The sequence below is a fragment of the Salmo trutta genome, chromosome 29, assembly GCF_901001165.1.
Source record: "Salmo trutta chromosome 29, fSalTru1.1, whole genome shotgun sequence".
In the NCBI taxonomy this organism is placed as follows: Eukaryota; Metazoa; Chordata; class Actinopteri; order Salmoniformes; family Salmonidae; genus Salmo; species Salmo trutta.
This window is the reverse complement of record NC_042985.1, coordinates 12,807,136-12,823,351: the sequence shown is the minus strand read 5'-3', so window position 1 is coordinate 12,823,351 and position 16,216 is coordinate 12,807,136. Positions and strand designations below refer to the sequence as shown.

The 16,216-nt window shown below is 44.1% G+C and overlaps 1 protein-coding gene across 10 annotated transcripts in view; it reads right to left on the bottom strand.

Annotated features, from left to right (window-relative positions):
* The window catches only part of LOC115166945 (dmX-like protein 2), a 105,946-nt gene that overhangs the window by 34,273 nt on the left and 55,457 nt on the right, over positions 1-16,216 (bottom strand). For 4 of the 10 annotated variants that reach the window (XM_029720905.1, XM_029720907.1, XM_029720906.1 and 1 more), the window contains 4 exons: positions 13,720-13,968; positions 12,526-12,603; positions 8,102-8,292; positions 7,820-7,956 (listed from right to left, as the gene is read on the bottom strand). In XM_029720905.1, the coding sequence (XP_029576765.1) occupies positions 7,820-7,956; positions 8,102-8,292; positions 12,526-12,603; positions 13,720-13,968 (655 nt within the window). Of the gene's footprint in view, positions 1-7,819; positions 7,957-8,101; positions 8,293-8,647; positions 8,747-10,191; positions 10,218-12,525; positions 12,604-13,719; positions 13,969-16,216 lie in introns of those variants that run through there. The other 6 variants (XM_029720908.1, XM_029720910.1, XM_029720915.1 and 3 more) reach the window with 3 other exon arrangements.

Here is a 16,216-nt window from a genome sequence, read left to right as displayed (position 1 = left end):
CGTGGAGCAGACCCCATCTGAAGCTGACCTGCCCACAGCGCTTCACTCTTTCCCCAATTGACTCTAGCTGAGGAGGCCCTCTCATACACCTTTAGAGCGTTTGAGAGAACCTTAACATCCTCAGGCCCTGTAATAAAAACTGTCACGTCATCTGCATATGCAGACAGTGCTATCGTGGGACCCTTCATTACACCTGGCACAGAGAAACCAGTAAGCCTCGCTCTTAAAAAACAAAGCATTGGTTCAATCGCCAGACTATATAACTGCCCTGAAATTGGGCATCCCTGCCTAATGCCTCCTTGGAAAGGGATGGGGCAACTCAAACCACCCACCACCTTCACCATACACGAGGCCCCAGCTTAATCCAAGACAAAAAAAACATCCTCAAACCCAAAGGCTTTCATTGTTTAAAACAAGTACTGGTGGTCCACACGATCAAAAGCCTTCTCCTGATCCAAAGAAAGTAAACCCACATTCACATCAGACAGCTTACAGCTTAAAACATCTCTTATTAGAAACAAGTTGTCAACAATAGAGCGGTCAGGTACACAGTAGGACTGGTCCTTGTGGACCAACAATCCCAGATACTCTTTCAACCTGTTTGAGAGACATTTAGAAACAATTTTATATTCTGCGCACAGCAAAGCAACAGGTCTCCAATTTTTTATGAGAGACAAATCCCCCTTTTTTGGCAACAGTGAAAGCACCGCACATTGACAGGATACAGGAAGAGAACCCTCATGAAAAGATTCACACACCACTTCATAAAAATCCTCCCCAATAGACCCCCAAAAGTGCTTATAAAACTCAGATGGTAAACCATCGATGCCAGGGGCTCGGCCTGTTGAGAGCTGCATAACTGCTGTGGACAGCTCTTGCAGTGTAATGTCAGAGTCCAATGCGACTCTCTGCTCAGGTCCCAATTAAGGAAGACCGTGTAGCAACTGTTCAGTACACAGAGTCACAATCCTCCGCCTTATAGAGGACAGAGTAGAAATCTACGGCATGTTGACGCATTTCACTGTCATCCGTGGTCACCTTCCCATCAGGGAGACGAAGGCAGACCATCTGTTTACATTGCAGTGTCGACTGTCCTAGGTTAAAAAAGAAAGCGCTTGGAGCATCCATATCCTTGAGGGAAGCGAAACGAGACCTAATCAAGGCACCCTTCACTCTATCATGCAGAAACAACCTCAGTTAATGTCTCTTGTCCTGTAAGTTCATGACTATTCCAGGGTCGTTCTGAGTGAGCAGCTTCAATTCAATAGATTTGATGTCCTGTTCAAGGGCCTTGATAGTCTCTTTGACTTCAATTCGAGACAGAGCAGTATACTGTTGACAAATGAATCGTATTTGGGCCTTCCCAACCTCCTACCATTGTCTCAAGGACTCAAAATTCCCTTTTGTAACCCTCCATTTTTCCCAAAACAACAAAAACCTTTCACAAAACATGACATCATGTAACAATTTAACATTAAAATACCAGTTAGGTGATGACCTTTGTGGACAGGACAAGGGAATATCAACAGTAACAATATGATGATCAGAGAAACCCACAGGAATAGTATCACACCTTCCAACCCTACTACAATAGTGATCAGATACATACAACCTGTCTAACCTTCCAACCCTACTACAGTAGTGATCAGATACATACAACCTGTCTGACCTTCCAACCCTACTACAGTAGTGATCAGATACATACAACCTGTCTAACCTTCCAACCCTACTACAGTAGTGATCAGATACATACAACCTGTCTAACCTTCCAACCCTACTACAGTAGTGATCAGTTACATACAACCTGTCTAACCTTCCAACCCTACTACAGTAGTGATCAGATACATACAACCTGTCTGACCTTCCAACCCTACTACAGTAGTGATCAGATACATACAACCTGTCTGACCTTCCAACCCTACTACAGTAGTGATCAGATACATACAACCTGTCTAACCTTCCAACCCTACTACAGTAGTGATCAGATACATACAACCTGTCTGACCTTCCAACCCTACTACAGTAGTGATCAGATACATACAACCTGTCTAACCTTCCAACCCTACTACAGTAGTGATCAGATACATACAACCTGTCTAACCTTCCAACCCTACTACAGTAGTGATCAGATAAATACAACCTGTCTAACCTTCCAACCCTACTACAGTAGTGATCAGATACATACAACCTGTCTAACCTTCCAACCCTACTACAGTAGTGATCAGATACATACAACCTGTCTAACCTTCCAACCCTACTACAGTAGTGATCAGATACATACAACCTGTCTTAACCTTCCAACCCTACTACAGCAGTGATCAGATACATACAACCTGTCTAACCTTCCAACCCTACTACAGCAGTGATCAGATACATACAACCTGTCTGACCTTCCAACCCTACTACAGTAGTGATCAGATACATACAACCTGTCTAACCTTCCAACCCTACTACAGTAGTGATCAGATACATACAACCTGTCTGACCTTCCAACCCTACTACAGTAGTGATCAGATACATACAACCTGTCTAACCTTCCAACCCTACTACAGTAGTGATCAGATACATACAACCTGTCTGACCTTCCAACCCTACTACAGTAGTGATCAGATACATACAAGCTGTCTAACCTTCCAACCCTACTACAGTAGTGATCAGATACATACAACCTGCTAACCTTCCAACCCTACTACAGTAGTGATCAGATACATACAACCTGTCTAACCTTCCAACCCTACTACAGTAGTGATCAGATACATACAACCTGTCTGACCTTCCAACCCTACTACAGTAGTGATCAGATACATACAACCTGTCTGACCTTCCAACCCTACTACAGTAGTGATCAGATACATACAACCTGTCTAACCTTCCAACCCTACTACAGTAGTGATCAGATACATACAACCTGTCTGACCTTCCAACCCTACTACAGTAGTGATCAGATACATACAACCTGTCTAACCTTCCAACCCTACTACAGTAGTGATCAGATACATACAACCTGTCTAACCTTCCAACCCTACTACAGTAGTGATCAGTTACATACAACCTGTCTAACCTCCCAACCCTACTACAGTAGTGATCAGATACATACAACCTGTCTAACCTTCCAACCCTACTACAGTAGTGATCAGATACATACAACCTGTCTAACCTTCCAACTCTACTACAGTAGTGATCAGATACATACAACCTGTCTAACCTTCCAACCCTACTACAGTAGTGATCAGATACATACAACCTGTCTGACCTTCCAACCCTACTACAGTAGTGATCAGATACATACAACCTGTCTAACCTTCCAACCCTACTACAGTAGTGATCAGATACATACAACCTGTCTAACCTTCCAACCCTACTACAGTAGTGATCAGATACATACAACCTGTCTGACCTTCCAACCCTACTACAGTAGTGATCAGATACATACAACCTGTCTAACCTTCCAACCCTACTACAGTAGTGATCAGATACATACAACCTGTCTAACCTTCCAACCCTACTACAGTAGTGATCAGATACATACAACCTGTCTGACCTTCCAACCCTACTACAGTAGTGATCAGATACATACAACCTGTCTAACCTTCCAACCCTACTACAGTAGTGATCAGATACATACAACCTGTCTAACCTTCCAACCCTACTACAGTAGTGATCAGATACATACAACCTGTCTGACCTTGCTGCACTGACACGACCTTCATTAACTTTTAACCATGTGTACTGCTTAACTTTTGCCTTCCTGACTCTCCACACATCAGAAAGCTCAAACTCAGTTAGTAGACCAGACAGGCAAGTGGCTGACCGCAGGTGAGATTATTCAGCATTGTGATCAACAGTAAAATCCACTGTACAGTTTCAGTCCCCCCCTAAAACCATACACCTCTCTTGGTCACACTGTCATAAGGTTTCATTTATTTTATCAAAACCAACAATACGCTCTGTTCCCTCATTAGGAGCATAAACATAAAAAATTAAAAATAAAACATAACATCCACCTTGACCAATAAAACCCGACCCTTGACAATCTCTATTGTAGATACCACAGTCACCCCTAAGCCTGAGGGAAACAAAATTGCCACCCCAGCACTGAAATTAGTACCATGACTGAGTATATGCTGCCCCTCCCACCACATACCCCAGTCAACCTCCTTTTCCTCATCACTATGTGTCTCCTGTAGAAAAACTACATTAAGCCTTTTCTGTTTTATTACTTCTAATACCCAAGCCCTCTTATTCCTGTCCCTTCCACCATTAATATTGAGAGAACCTACCCTTAGTACCTCCATATAGAAAAGAGAACCTACCCTTAGTACCTCCATATAGAAAAGAGAACCTACCCTTAGTACCTCCATATAGAAAAGAGAACCTACCCTTAGTACCTCCATATAGAAAAGAGAACCTACCCTTAGTACCTCCATATAGAAAAGAGAACCTACCCTTAGTACCTCCATATAGAAAAGAGAACCTACCCTTAGTACCTCCATATAGAAAAGAGAACCTACCCTTAGTACCTCCATATAGAAAAGAGAACCTACCCTTAGTACCTCCATATAGAAAAGAGAACCTACCCTTAGTACCTCCATATAGAAAAGAGAACCTACCCTTAGTACCTCCATATAGAAAAGAGAACCTACCCTTAGTACCTCCATATAGAAAAGAGAACCTACCCTTAGTACCTCCATATAGAAAAGAGAACCTACCCTTAGTACCTCCATATAGAAAAGAGAACCTACCCTTAGTACCTCCATATAGAAAAGAGAACCTACCCTTAGTACCTCCATATAGAAAAGAGAACCTACCCTTAGTACCTCCATATAGTAAGGAGAACATACCCTTAGTAGCACCAACTAGAAATGAGAACCTACCCTTAGTACCTCCATATAGAAAAGAGAACCTACCCTTAGTACCTCCATATAGAAAAGAGAACCTACCCTTAGTACCTCCATATAGAAAAGAGAACCTACCCTTAGTACCTCCATATAGAAAAGAGAACCTACCCTTAGTACCTCCATATAGAAAAGAGAACCTACCCTTAGTACCTCCATATAGAAAAGAGAACCTACCCTTAGTACCTCCATATAGAAAAGAGAACCTACCCTTAGTACCTCCATATAGAAAAGAGAACCTACCCTTAGTACCTCCATATAGAAAAGAGAACCTACCCTTAGTACCTCCATATAGAAAAGAGAACCTACCCTTAGTACCTCCATATAGAAAAGAGAACCTACCCTTAGTACCTCCATATAGAAAAGAGAACCTACCCTTAGTACCTCCATATAGAAAAGAGAACCTACCCTTAGTACCTCCATATAGAAAAGAGAAAGGAGAAGCAGAAGAAACCACAGAGAAACCAAAGAGAAAAAAAGACACCCTATGAAGCATGATCAACATCATTGTTTAAATTCTCTCTTACCCTGACCACGTTTCCCACCACCTTTTGCTGCTGTGACAGCAGTAACACATTTCCTCAAGCGAAACCGCTTCTTCTCACTTAACTGGTCTAACCCCACCGTCTTCTGTAACATCACAGCTGACCTCACAAACGTATCAACATCAAAATAATCTGCCAATTTGACAGATTTCCCAAAAGTCTGATCCAGAAACCGATTTACCTCCTCTAGATCGTAAATTGAGTCCTCACCAGCTGCTATCTTATCAAAAGAGGTATCCATATCCTTCTCCTGATCTTCCTCAACTGAGGCCACAGACCCCTGACTCCCTTCTACCACATCCCGTTCAACACTCCTCACTTGCACCCCATCACTCATACCAGGCATCTCCTCCACTACCTGGGAGATTAGCTCCACATGAACCCCCTCCTGTACCCCGTTACTCATAGTGGGCATCTCCTCCACTACCTGGTAGCCTAGCTCCACATGAACCCCATCCTGTACACCAGCACTCATACTGGGCACCTCCTCACCAGTCTGAGGAACTGGCTCTTCAGATCCATCCTTACCTTCTACAACAATATTTTTCTGCTGCATAATATTTCCCTCTAACACAAGTTGCAACTCCGTGCCCTCAACATGGATAACTTGTTCCTCAGCAACAGGTGCTTGTGGCTGTTCAACCACTGTTGGCCCACCTCTCCCTACATCAGTGGGCCCAGGCGTTACGAGAACCACCTCTCCCTACATCAGTGGGCCCAGGCATTACGAGGACCACCTCTCCCTACATCAGTGGGCCCAGGCATTACGAGGACCACCTCTCCCTACATCAGTGGGCCCAGGCGTTACAAGGACCACCTGCCCCCCTCCCTCTGCCTTCTCCCTTTTCGGGCCAGCATGTCGCTTATGACCAACATCACCACACTCAAAACACCGTTGACTACCCGTACTAGCATAAGCCATATACAATCTATTGTCATACTTGACTTTAAACGCTCCAAAGTCTGCTCCGGTGAGTCCAAAAACATAAACACCTGTCGCCGAAACGACATAACCTGTTTCAACGCCGGGTGTTTGCAACCCAACGGGACAACCTTAATTGAACTTGCAAACTTCCCAAAGCGCAATAACTCGCGCTCCAATAGCTCATTGGGAATAAACGGCGGTACATTTGAAATCGTTACCTTTGTTGACGGAGAAAAAAGTGGCGTAACTTGAATAAACATTCCTTTACGAAGTACGCCTTGCTCAACCATACGATCTACAAGACGCTCTTCTTTAAGAAGTACACCATGCTCAACCATACGATCTACAAGACGCTCTTCTTTAAGAAATACACCATGCTCAACCATACGATCTACAAGACTCTCTTCTTTAAGAAATACACCATGCTCAACCATACGATCTACAAGACACTCTTCTTTAAGAAATACACCATGCTCAACCATACGATCTACAAGACGCTCTTCTTTAAGAAATACACCATGCTCAACCATACGATCTACAAGACGGTCTTCTTTAAGAAATACACCATGCTCAACCATACGATCTACAAGACGGTCTTCTTTAAGAAATACACCATGCTCAACCATACGATCTACAAGACGGTCTTCTTTAAGAAATACACCATGCTCAACCATAAGATCTACAAGACGCTCTTCTTTAAGAAATACACCATGCTCAACCATAAGATCTACAAGACGCTCTTCTTTAAGAAATACACCATGCTCAACCATAAGATCTACAAGACGCTCTTCTTTACGAAATACACCATGCTCAATCATACGATCTACAAGATGCTCTTCTTTAAGAAATACACCATGCTCAACCATACGATCTACAAGACGCTCTTCTTTAAGAAAAACCACCACCGCTTTATTCATCCGTGACGCATAAGCAACATTCTCATATCCTACCTTCTCTCCTACGGTGACCAGAAACTCCTCCACCGTGACAGTAGCTTCAGTAACACACCTAAAGCTGTGCCGAAGTGACAGGGACGGCATCCCCATTCGGGCAGCCATCCCCGCCAAAATCAGGGTAATTTCGATACGAAAAACAAAATACTTAATTCCACCACCAAAAAATTATAACCTTAATCATGCACAGAAGAAAACAAAGAATGCCACCAAGAAAGAGAAAACCGAAAGAAAGTTCTGAATATCTAACTCTACACAACACACGCACTCCCTTGCTCATACAATTCCCAGCATGCACCAAACACTCCCAGCATGCAGAGAGAGAATAGAGAGAAGAGAGAGAGAGAGAGCATACCATGACATTACAGGTAACATAGCAGGGTGTTGAATCTTAGTAGAAAATACTCTGAACAATCAGTGTACCACAGCCCAACACAAAGGGCTGTCCACAGCTGAACTCTACTTAGATGTCAAATAGGAAAAGGCACAACAATGACACACCTGTATGAGTTGGGGTCAGAGTGTTCAGTCATCTGTGTGTCAGAGAGGAAGGCATCATCATCATCGTCATCGTCATCCTCCTCTCCGCTCTCATCTGAGTCATACAGAGCTCCACTGTCTGACAGGGGCAGGAAGGGCTGGGGGGAGAGGGAGGAGGAGAGAGAGGAGAACTTATTTGTTTTGTGTCTATTTTGATGTTTTAATGACTGTATGTACCAACAAATGGTTTGTCAGTGAGCGTATTAATACAGTGATGTTGTGCGGAGCAGCATCACGCCTTACTTTGGCCACAAAGTAGTCCCACATGCTGAGCTCTGGAGGAATGAACTTCTCCCTGTAGGCGGGTCTCTCTGCAGGGACGGGAGGGGGGGTGGCAGGGACTTCCTTTACTGGACGACCAGGAACCAGCATCCTCATATTAAACCTTCGTCTGAGTCTGTCCACATCCTCTGCCGGGGGAGGGGCAGGCACGGCTAGGGGAGGGGATGGTGGGTGTGGGAGAGAGATTGTTAGTACATATGTTTTGTTTTTTATAGAAACATTTTTACATGACTGCTGCCTTGTAAGAGATGAAGAGGAGTTGATCACTCATCATCGTCTTCATCACCTAGTAGAGCCCAGGAGAGGTTTGGGGGTATAGGAGGAAGGCACAGCACCAGGGTTTAGGCTCAATTCCATTTCAATTCAATTCAGGAAACAAACTGAATTGACTGAACTGATTATTGCCTCCAGCAACCCTGCACAGCATCTGTGTTAGCGTTAGGGCCCAGCGTCTTCCTAGTCAGGTCACATGGTTATGGTAAACTCTGGGCTCAAGACATGGAGAGAGACAGAAACACACACAGAGGAGAGCGGACACGACAGACACAGGACACACGTTTTAACACAAACCTGGACCGTTATCCTGGGTGACTATCTCTGGAACCACTGAGACGAGAGACAAACGAAGACAACAGCGTAAGACGCACACACGTACCACACACACACACGTACAACACACACACACACAACACACACGTACAACACACACACACAACACACACGTACAACACACACACACGTCAGACTACGAGACACAATAAGGTCAAGGTGATCACAATAACTCATAATACAATATCATGATGAGACAAGACAAGGAGAATGGTTATGAATGGTTATGAACGGTTATGAATGTTTATATGGCCAGAGGTTTCTAATAATATTCTAATCAACGTCTGTCTGCTGGTTGAAAGGCTTCTGAGTCCTTGAGTGTAATCTGCATGGCTTGTGACCTGGTATACAACATAGAGAGACCAAGGACTCTTATATCTCAGCTCTCCAGAGGGGGGGGGGGGGGGGGGGTGTATGTGTCTGTGTGTGTGTGTGTGGCAGACAAGGTAGCAGTACTTTTTACAGAGCTGATTCTTATCGACAACTTGGCATTTTGAAATAAAGCATTCTTCTCTCAACTCTTCTCCTCCACCCTTCTCTCCCCTCCTCTCCTTTCCTCTGTTCTCTCCTCGCCACATCCTCCCCCACCAGCCTCTTTTCCTCCTTTCCTTTCCTCTGTTCTCTCCTCGCCACATTCTCCCCCACCAGCCTCTTTTCCTCCTCTCCTTTCCTCTGTTCTCTCCTCTCCACATCCTCTTCCAGCCTCTTTTCCCCCTCTCCTTTCCTCTGTTCTCTCCTCGCCACATCCTCCCCCACCAGCCTCTTTTCCTCCTTTCCTTTCCTCTGTTCTCTCCTCTCCACATCCTCTTCCAGCCTCTTTTCCTCCTTTCCTTTCCTCTGTTCTCTCCTCGCCACATCCTCCCCCACCAGCCTCTTTTCCTCCTCTCCTTTCCTCTGTTCTCTCCTCTCCACATCCTCTTCCAGCCTCTTTTCCTCCTCTCCTTTCCTCTGTTCTCTCCTCTCCACATCCTCTTCCAGCCTCTTTTCCTCCTCTCCTTTCCTCTGTTCTCTCCTCGCCACATTCTCCCCCACCAGCCTCTTTTCCTCCTCTCCTCTCCTCTGTTCTCTCCTCGCCACATCCTCCCCCACCAGCCTCTTTTCCTCCTCTCCTTTCCTCTGTTCTCTCCTCTCCACATCCTCTTCCAGCCTCTTTTCCTCCTCTCCTTTCCTCTGTTCTCTCCTCTCCACATCCTCCCCCACCAGCCTCTTTTCCTCCTCTCCTTTCCTCTGTTCTCTCCTCGCCACATCCTCCCCCACCAGCCTCTTTTCCTCCTCTCCTTTCCTCTGTTCTCTCCTCGCCACATCCTCCCCCACCAGCCTCTTTTCCTCCTCTCCTTTCCTCTGTTCTCTCCTCGCCACATCCTCCCCCACCAGCCTCTTTTCCTCCTCTCCTCTCCTCTGTTCTCTCCTCGCCACATTCTCCCCCACCAGCCTCTTTTCCTCCTCTCCTCCTCCTTTCACCCACATCCTGAAAGAACACTTGACTTCAAAGAAAAGTTATCAAGTCTAAATGTGAACACAAAAGCATATTGATTTATTTGACACAATCTGCTAATAATGTCTGATCACAACAGGTTGTTTCCAAAACCGTATTCAGAAGAACTGATGTTCAGAATTAGTTTGTCTACCATCACATCTAATAAGTAATAATAAATATGTTGAATTACAGTTGTGTTGCTTTCATCAAGCACACAAACTATTTCAGGGCACCTAACTACGATACCACAATCACATGCTAGTAACTAACATACAAATGGAGGAACAACACGGTTACTATAGTACACCATCACAGCTACTACTGATCCACACTAGATCACCCAGGCAGTGGAGGCTGGTGAGGGGAGGACGGCTCATAATAATGGCTGGAGTGGAAATAATGGAATAGAATCAAACACATAGAAACCATTCATTCTGTTCCAGACATTATTATACAGCCCAGTTAGTGGACCTGGTTTAGCCTTAGTTAAGGCAGACCTATAGCCCAGTGAGTGTACCTGGTTTACCCTTAGTTAAGGCAGACCTATAGCCCAGTTAGTGTACCTGGTTTAGCCTTAGTTAAGGCAGACCTATAGCCCAGTGAGTGTACCTGGTTTACCCTTAGTTAAGGCAGACCTATAGCCCAGTTAGTGTACCTGGTTTACCCTTAGTTAAGGCAGACCTATAGCCCAATTAGTGTACCTGGTTTAGCCTTAGTTAAGGCAGACCTATAGCCCAGTGAGTGTACCTGGTTTACCCTTAGTTAAGGCAGACCTATAGCCCAGTTAGTGTACCTGGTTTAGCCTTAGTTAAGGCAGACCTATAGCCCAGTGAGTGTATCTGGTTTAGCCTTAGTTAAGGCAGACCTATAGCCCAGTTAGTGTACCTGGTTTACCCTTAGTTAAGGCAGACCTATAGCCCAGTTAGTGTACCTGGTTTAGCCTTAGTTAAGGCAGACCTATAGCCCAGTGAGTGTATCTGGTTTAGCCTTAGTTAAAGCAGACCTATAGCCCAGTTAGTGTACCTGGTTTAGCCTTAGTTAAGGCAGACCTGTAGCCCAGTTAGTGTACCTGGTTTAGCCTTAGTTAAGGCAGACCTGTAGCCCAGTGAGTGTACCTGGTTTACCCTTAGTTAAGGCAGACCTATAGCCCAGTTAGTGTACCTGGTTTAGCCTTAGTTAAGGCAGACCTATAGCTCAGTTAGTGTACCTGGTTTAGCCTTAGTTAAGGCAGACCTATAGCCCAGTTAGTGTACCTGGTTTAGCCTTAGTTAAGGCAGACCTATAGCCCAGTTAGTGTATCTGGTTTAGCCTTAGTTAAGGCAGACCTATAGCCCAGTTAGTGTACCTGGTTTAGCCTTAGTTAAGGCAGACCTGTAGCCCAGTTAGTGTACCTGGTTTAGCCTTAGTTAAGGCAGACCTATAGCCCAGTTAGTGTACCTGGTTTAGCCTTAGTTAAGGCAGACCTATAGCCCAGTTAGTGTACCTGGTTTAGCCTTAGTTAAGGCAGACCTATAGCCCAGTTAGTGTACCTGGTTTAGCCTTAGTTAATGCAGACCTATAGCCCAGTTAGTGTTCCTGGTTTAGCCTTAGTTAAGGCAGACCTATAGCCCAGTTAGTGTACCTGGTTTAGCCTTAGTTAAGGCAGACCTGTAGCCCAGTGAGTGTACCTGGTTTAGCCTTAGTTAAGGCAGACCTATAGCCCAGTTAGTGTACCTGGTTTAGCCTTAGTTAAGGCAGACCTATAGCCCAGTTAGTGTACCTGGTTTAGCCTTAGTTAAGGCAGACCTGTAGCCCAGTGAGTGTACCTGGTTTAGCCTTAGTTAAGGCAGACCTGTAGCCCAGTGAGTGTACCTGGTTTAGCCTTAGTTAAGGCAGACCTATAGCCCAGTGAGTGTATCTGGTTTAGCTTTAGTTAACCCAGGCCTGAAGCACAGTGAGTACCTGGTTAAACCTTACAGTGCATTGCCACATAACACGATGGGGGCGATGAAACAACGGTGCCCCATTCATTTTCAATGGAGGGAAGTGAAGTGGGCGGGGGGATGGTTGGGCGATGCGAGCATGAATACAGCGGGAACAAAGTTGGAGAAAGCAGAAATTTATGCAAGTACTCCGCGATATACCAACGCTATTGACCAAACGAAGTTCACTCAAGCTTCCACCCCCTACTGGATTGGCTGTTGATGCCTAGTCTGCTTGCTAGCACCCACATGAGGACAAAACAAGCATGGCTATACGAATTATCGTGTTATGTGGAAATGCACTGTTAGTTAACCCAGACCTGAAACACAGTGAGTACCTGGTTTAGCCTTAGTCCCTGAGTCAGGTTCAGAGGTCACTGACGATGACGAGTCCGTTCTAGCTTTACCTGCTGCTGCTATGGTGACAGACAGATAGAGATGACACAATGAGATGAGATGGAAAACATGCAAACACACCTGCACAAACACACCTGCACAAACACACACACTCAGGTGCACGATACAATGAGATGAGACCACAGCACACAATAACAGAGACAGACAGATATCTTTCTGTCCATTCAGAGAACCATGAACTTCCAATGAATAGTATCCCTGCAGAAAACACTAGCTAACTTTCTGAGGAACAGACAGAGTGGGAAAACAACATTAGTGGCATTTACTGCACTGCAATACAGCAGCACTGTAGTTTATCACTGCACTCAGCACTGTAGTTTATCACTGCACCCAGCACTGTAGTTTATCACTGCACCCTGCACTGTAGTTTATCACTGCACCCAGCACTGTAGTTTATCACTGCACCCAGCACTGTAGTTTATCACTGCACCCAGCACTGTAGTTTATCACTGCACCCAGCACTGTAGTTTATCACTGCACTCAGCACTGTAGTTTATCACTGCACCCAGCACTGTAGTTTATCACTGCACCCAGCACTGTAGTTTATCACTGCACCCAGCACTGTAGTTTATCACTGCACCCAGCACTGTAGTTTATCACTGCACCCAGCACTGTAGTTTATCACTGCACCCAGCACTGCAAACCCACTGGAGCGCTGTTACTCACAGCTAGGTGCTGCTGTGTCCCCTGAATCAGTGTGGAGGGGCTGGGTGACACTGGGGCTGGGGGGAGGACCCTGCTCAGGCCTACCTGCCTCAATATCAACTGTCACAGAGGGGAGGAGGGTGGGGAGAGGGGAGGAGGAGTTATTATGCCTGGCTAGTTATGGGAGGGAGGGGCTTGCGTCTGATTTCACAGCCTCAGGCATGAGTAAAAAAGGGGGGTGAAACAAGGGAGGGGGGGAAGAGAATGAGAGAGGTAAAGGTTAAAGGTTAAGTAGAATGTTACAACAGGGGACAGAGAGGAGAGATGAGGGGAGACAGAAAACAGAGGACAGAACACAAAGGATAAATGAAAGGGTAGAGGAGAGAGGTAGAGAGAAAGAGAGAGGTAGAGAGGAGGAGAGAGGTAGAGAGGAGGTCTGGGGTGACAAGCCGAGGGGTCTACTAAGTTACCTGGAGTGATCTCGACGTTCCGTTTGGGTTTGATGATGATTTTAGCCCCACCCCCAAACACAGCCGCCCACATCTTGTTGCTGAGGGGGTGAGCAGCGAGGCGGAAGAGCTCGTTGCCAGCGTGCATGCCCAGCCCGTGGATGAGCAGGGACAGGTAAACTGCCACCACAGCCTCACACAGCAACACGTTGAGCTTGGGCTGATCCTCGCCCTGGGCTGACTGGACCAGAGCAATCAGAGAGGACACACCTAGAGGAGGGGGGGAAATAGACATATTCATATAATACATTTCATATAATTACATTTATACAGAACACACTACTGATAGGTAAAATGAAGGCTTGAATAAATCTAATGTATTTGTACAACACAGAATCACATTAGACTGATCTAATGATATTATTAGGAGTTATGTATTACAGAACCACATTAGACTGATCTAATGATATTATTAGGAGTTATGTACTATAGAACCACAGACTGATCTAATGATATTATTAGGAGTTATGTATTACAGAACCACATTAGACTGATCAAATGATATTATTAGGAGTTATGTACTACAGAACCACATTAGACTGATCTAATGATATTATTAGGAGTTATGTACTACAGAACCACATTAGACTGATCTAATGATATTATTAGGAGTTATGTACTACAGAACCACATTAGACTGATCTAATGATATTATTAGGAGTTATGTATTACAGAACCACATTAGACTGATCTAATGATATTATTAGGAGTTATGTATTACAGAACCACATTAGACTGATCTAATGATATTATTAGGAGTTATGTATTACAGAACCACATTAGACTGATCTAATGATATTATTAGGAGTTATGTATTACAGAACCACATTAGACTGATCTAATGATATTATTAGGAGTTATGTACTACAGAACCACATTAGACTGATCTAATGATATTATTAGGAGTTATGTATTACAGAACCACATTAGACTGATCTAATGATATTATTAGGAGTTATGTACTACAGAACCACATTAGACTGATCTAATGATATTATTAGGAGTTATGTATTACAGAACCACATTAGACTGATCTAATGATATTATTAGGAGTTATGTATTACAGAACCACATTAGACTGATCTAATGATATTATTAGGAGTTATGTACTACAGAACCACATTAGACTGATCTAATGATATTATTAGGAGTTATGTACTACAGAACCACATTAGACTGATCTAATGATATTATTAGGAGTTATGTATTACAGAACCACATTAGACTGATCTAATGATATTATTAGGAGTTATGTACTACAGAACCACATTAGACTGATCTAATGATATTATTAGGAGTTATGTATTACAGAACCACATTAGACTGATCTAATGATATTATTAGGAGTTATGTACTACAGAACCACATTAGACTGATCTAATGATATTATTAGGAGTTATGTATTACAGAACCACATTAGACTGATCTAATGATATTATTAGGAGTTATGTATTACAGAACCACATTAGACTTATCTAATGATATTATTAGGAGTTATGTATTACAGAACCACATTAGACTGATCTAATGATATTATTAGGAGTTATGTATTACAGAACCACATTAGACTGATCTAATGATATTATTAGGAGTTATGTACTACAGAACCACATTAGACTGATCTAATGATATTATTAGGAGTTATGTATTACAGCACAACATTAGACTGATCTATTGATATTATTAGGAGTTATGTACTACAGAACCACATTAGACTGATCTAATGATATTATTAGGAGTTATGTACTACAGAACCACATTAGACTGATCTAATGATATTATTAGGAGTTATGTACTACAGAACCTGATCTAATGATATTATTAGGAGTTATGTATTACAGAACCACATTAGACTGATCTAATGATATTATTAGGAATATGTACTACAGAACCACAGACTTGTGCTGTAATAAGATTCCTGCTACATATTAACAGTGGAGAGATGGCGTGACACATCCATCCATCCCCGCGTCTCCTTCTGTTTTATTCCCCACAGGCTACAGAGCTGCTATTACTGAGTACCATCTGTTTCTCTCTCGCTGTTAGTCATCTCTGTCCTCTCTGTTTCCGTCAGTCATCTCTGTCTCTCTCTCTGTCTGTTCTCTCTGTCTGTCCTCTCTGTATCTCTCTCTCTCTCTCTGTCTGTTCTCCCAATTCAACAATTTTTGTCCTCTCTCTCCCCTCCCCTTCAGATTCAGCAAACATAGCAGTCATGTTGTCCATTCAGCTGTCTGCTCAGACGATGGTTAGATTGACATTAATTTACTGTGACTGGCAGAGCTGTGTGTGTACCTGGCCACTGCGCGTGGGCAGAGCTGTGTGTGTACCTGGCCACTGCGCGGAGCAGAGCTGTGTGGGTACCTGGCCACTGCGCGGGGCAGAGCTGTGTGGGTACCTGGCCACTGCGCGGAGCAGAGCTGTGTGTGTACCTGGCCACTGCGCGGGGGCAGAGCTGTGT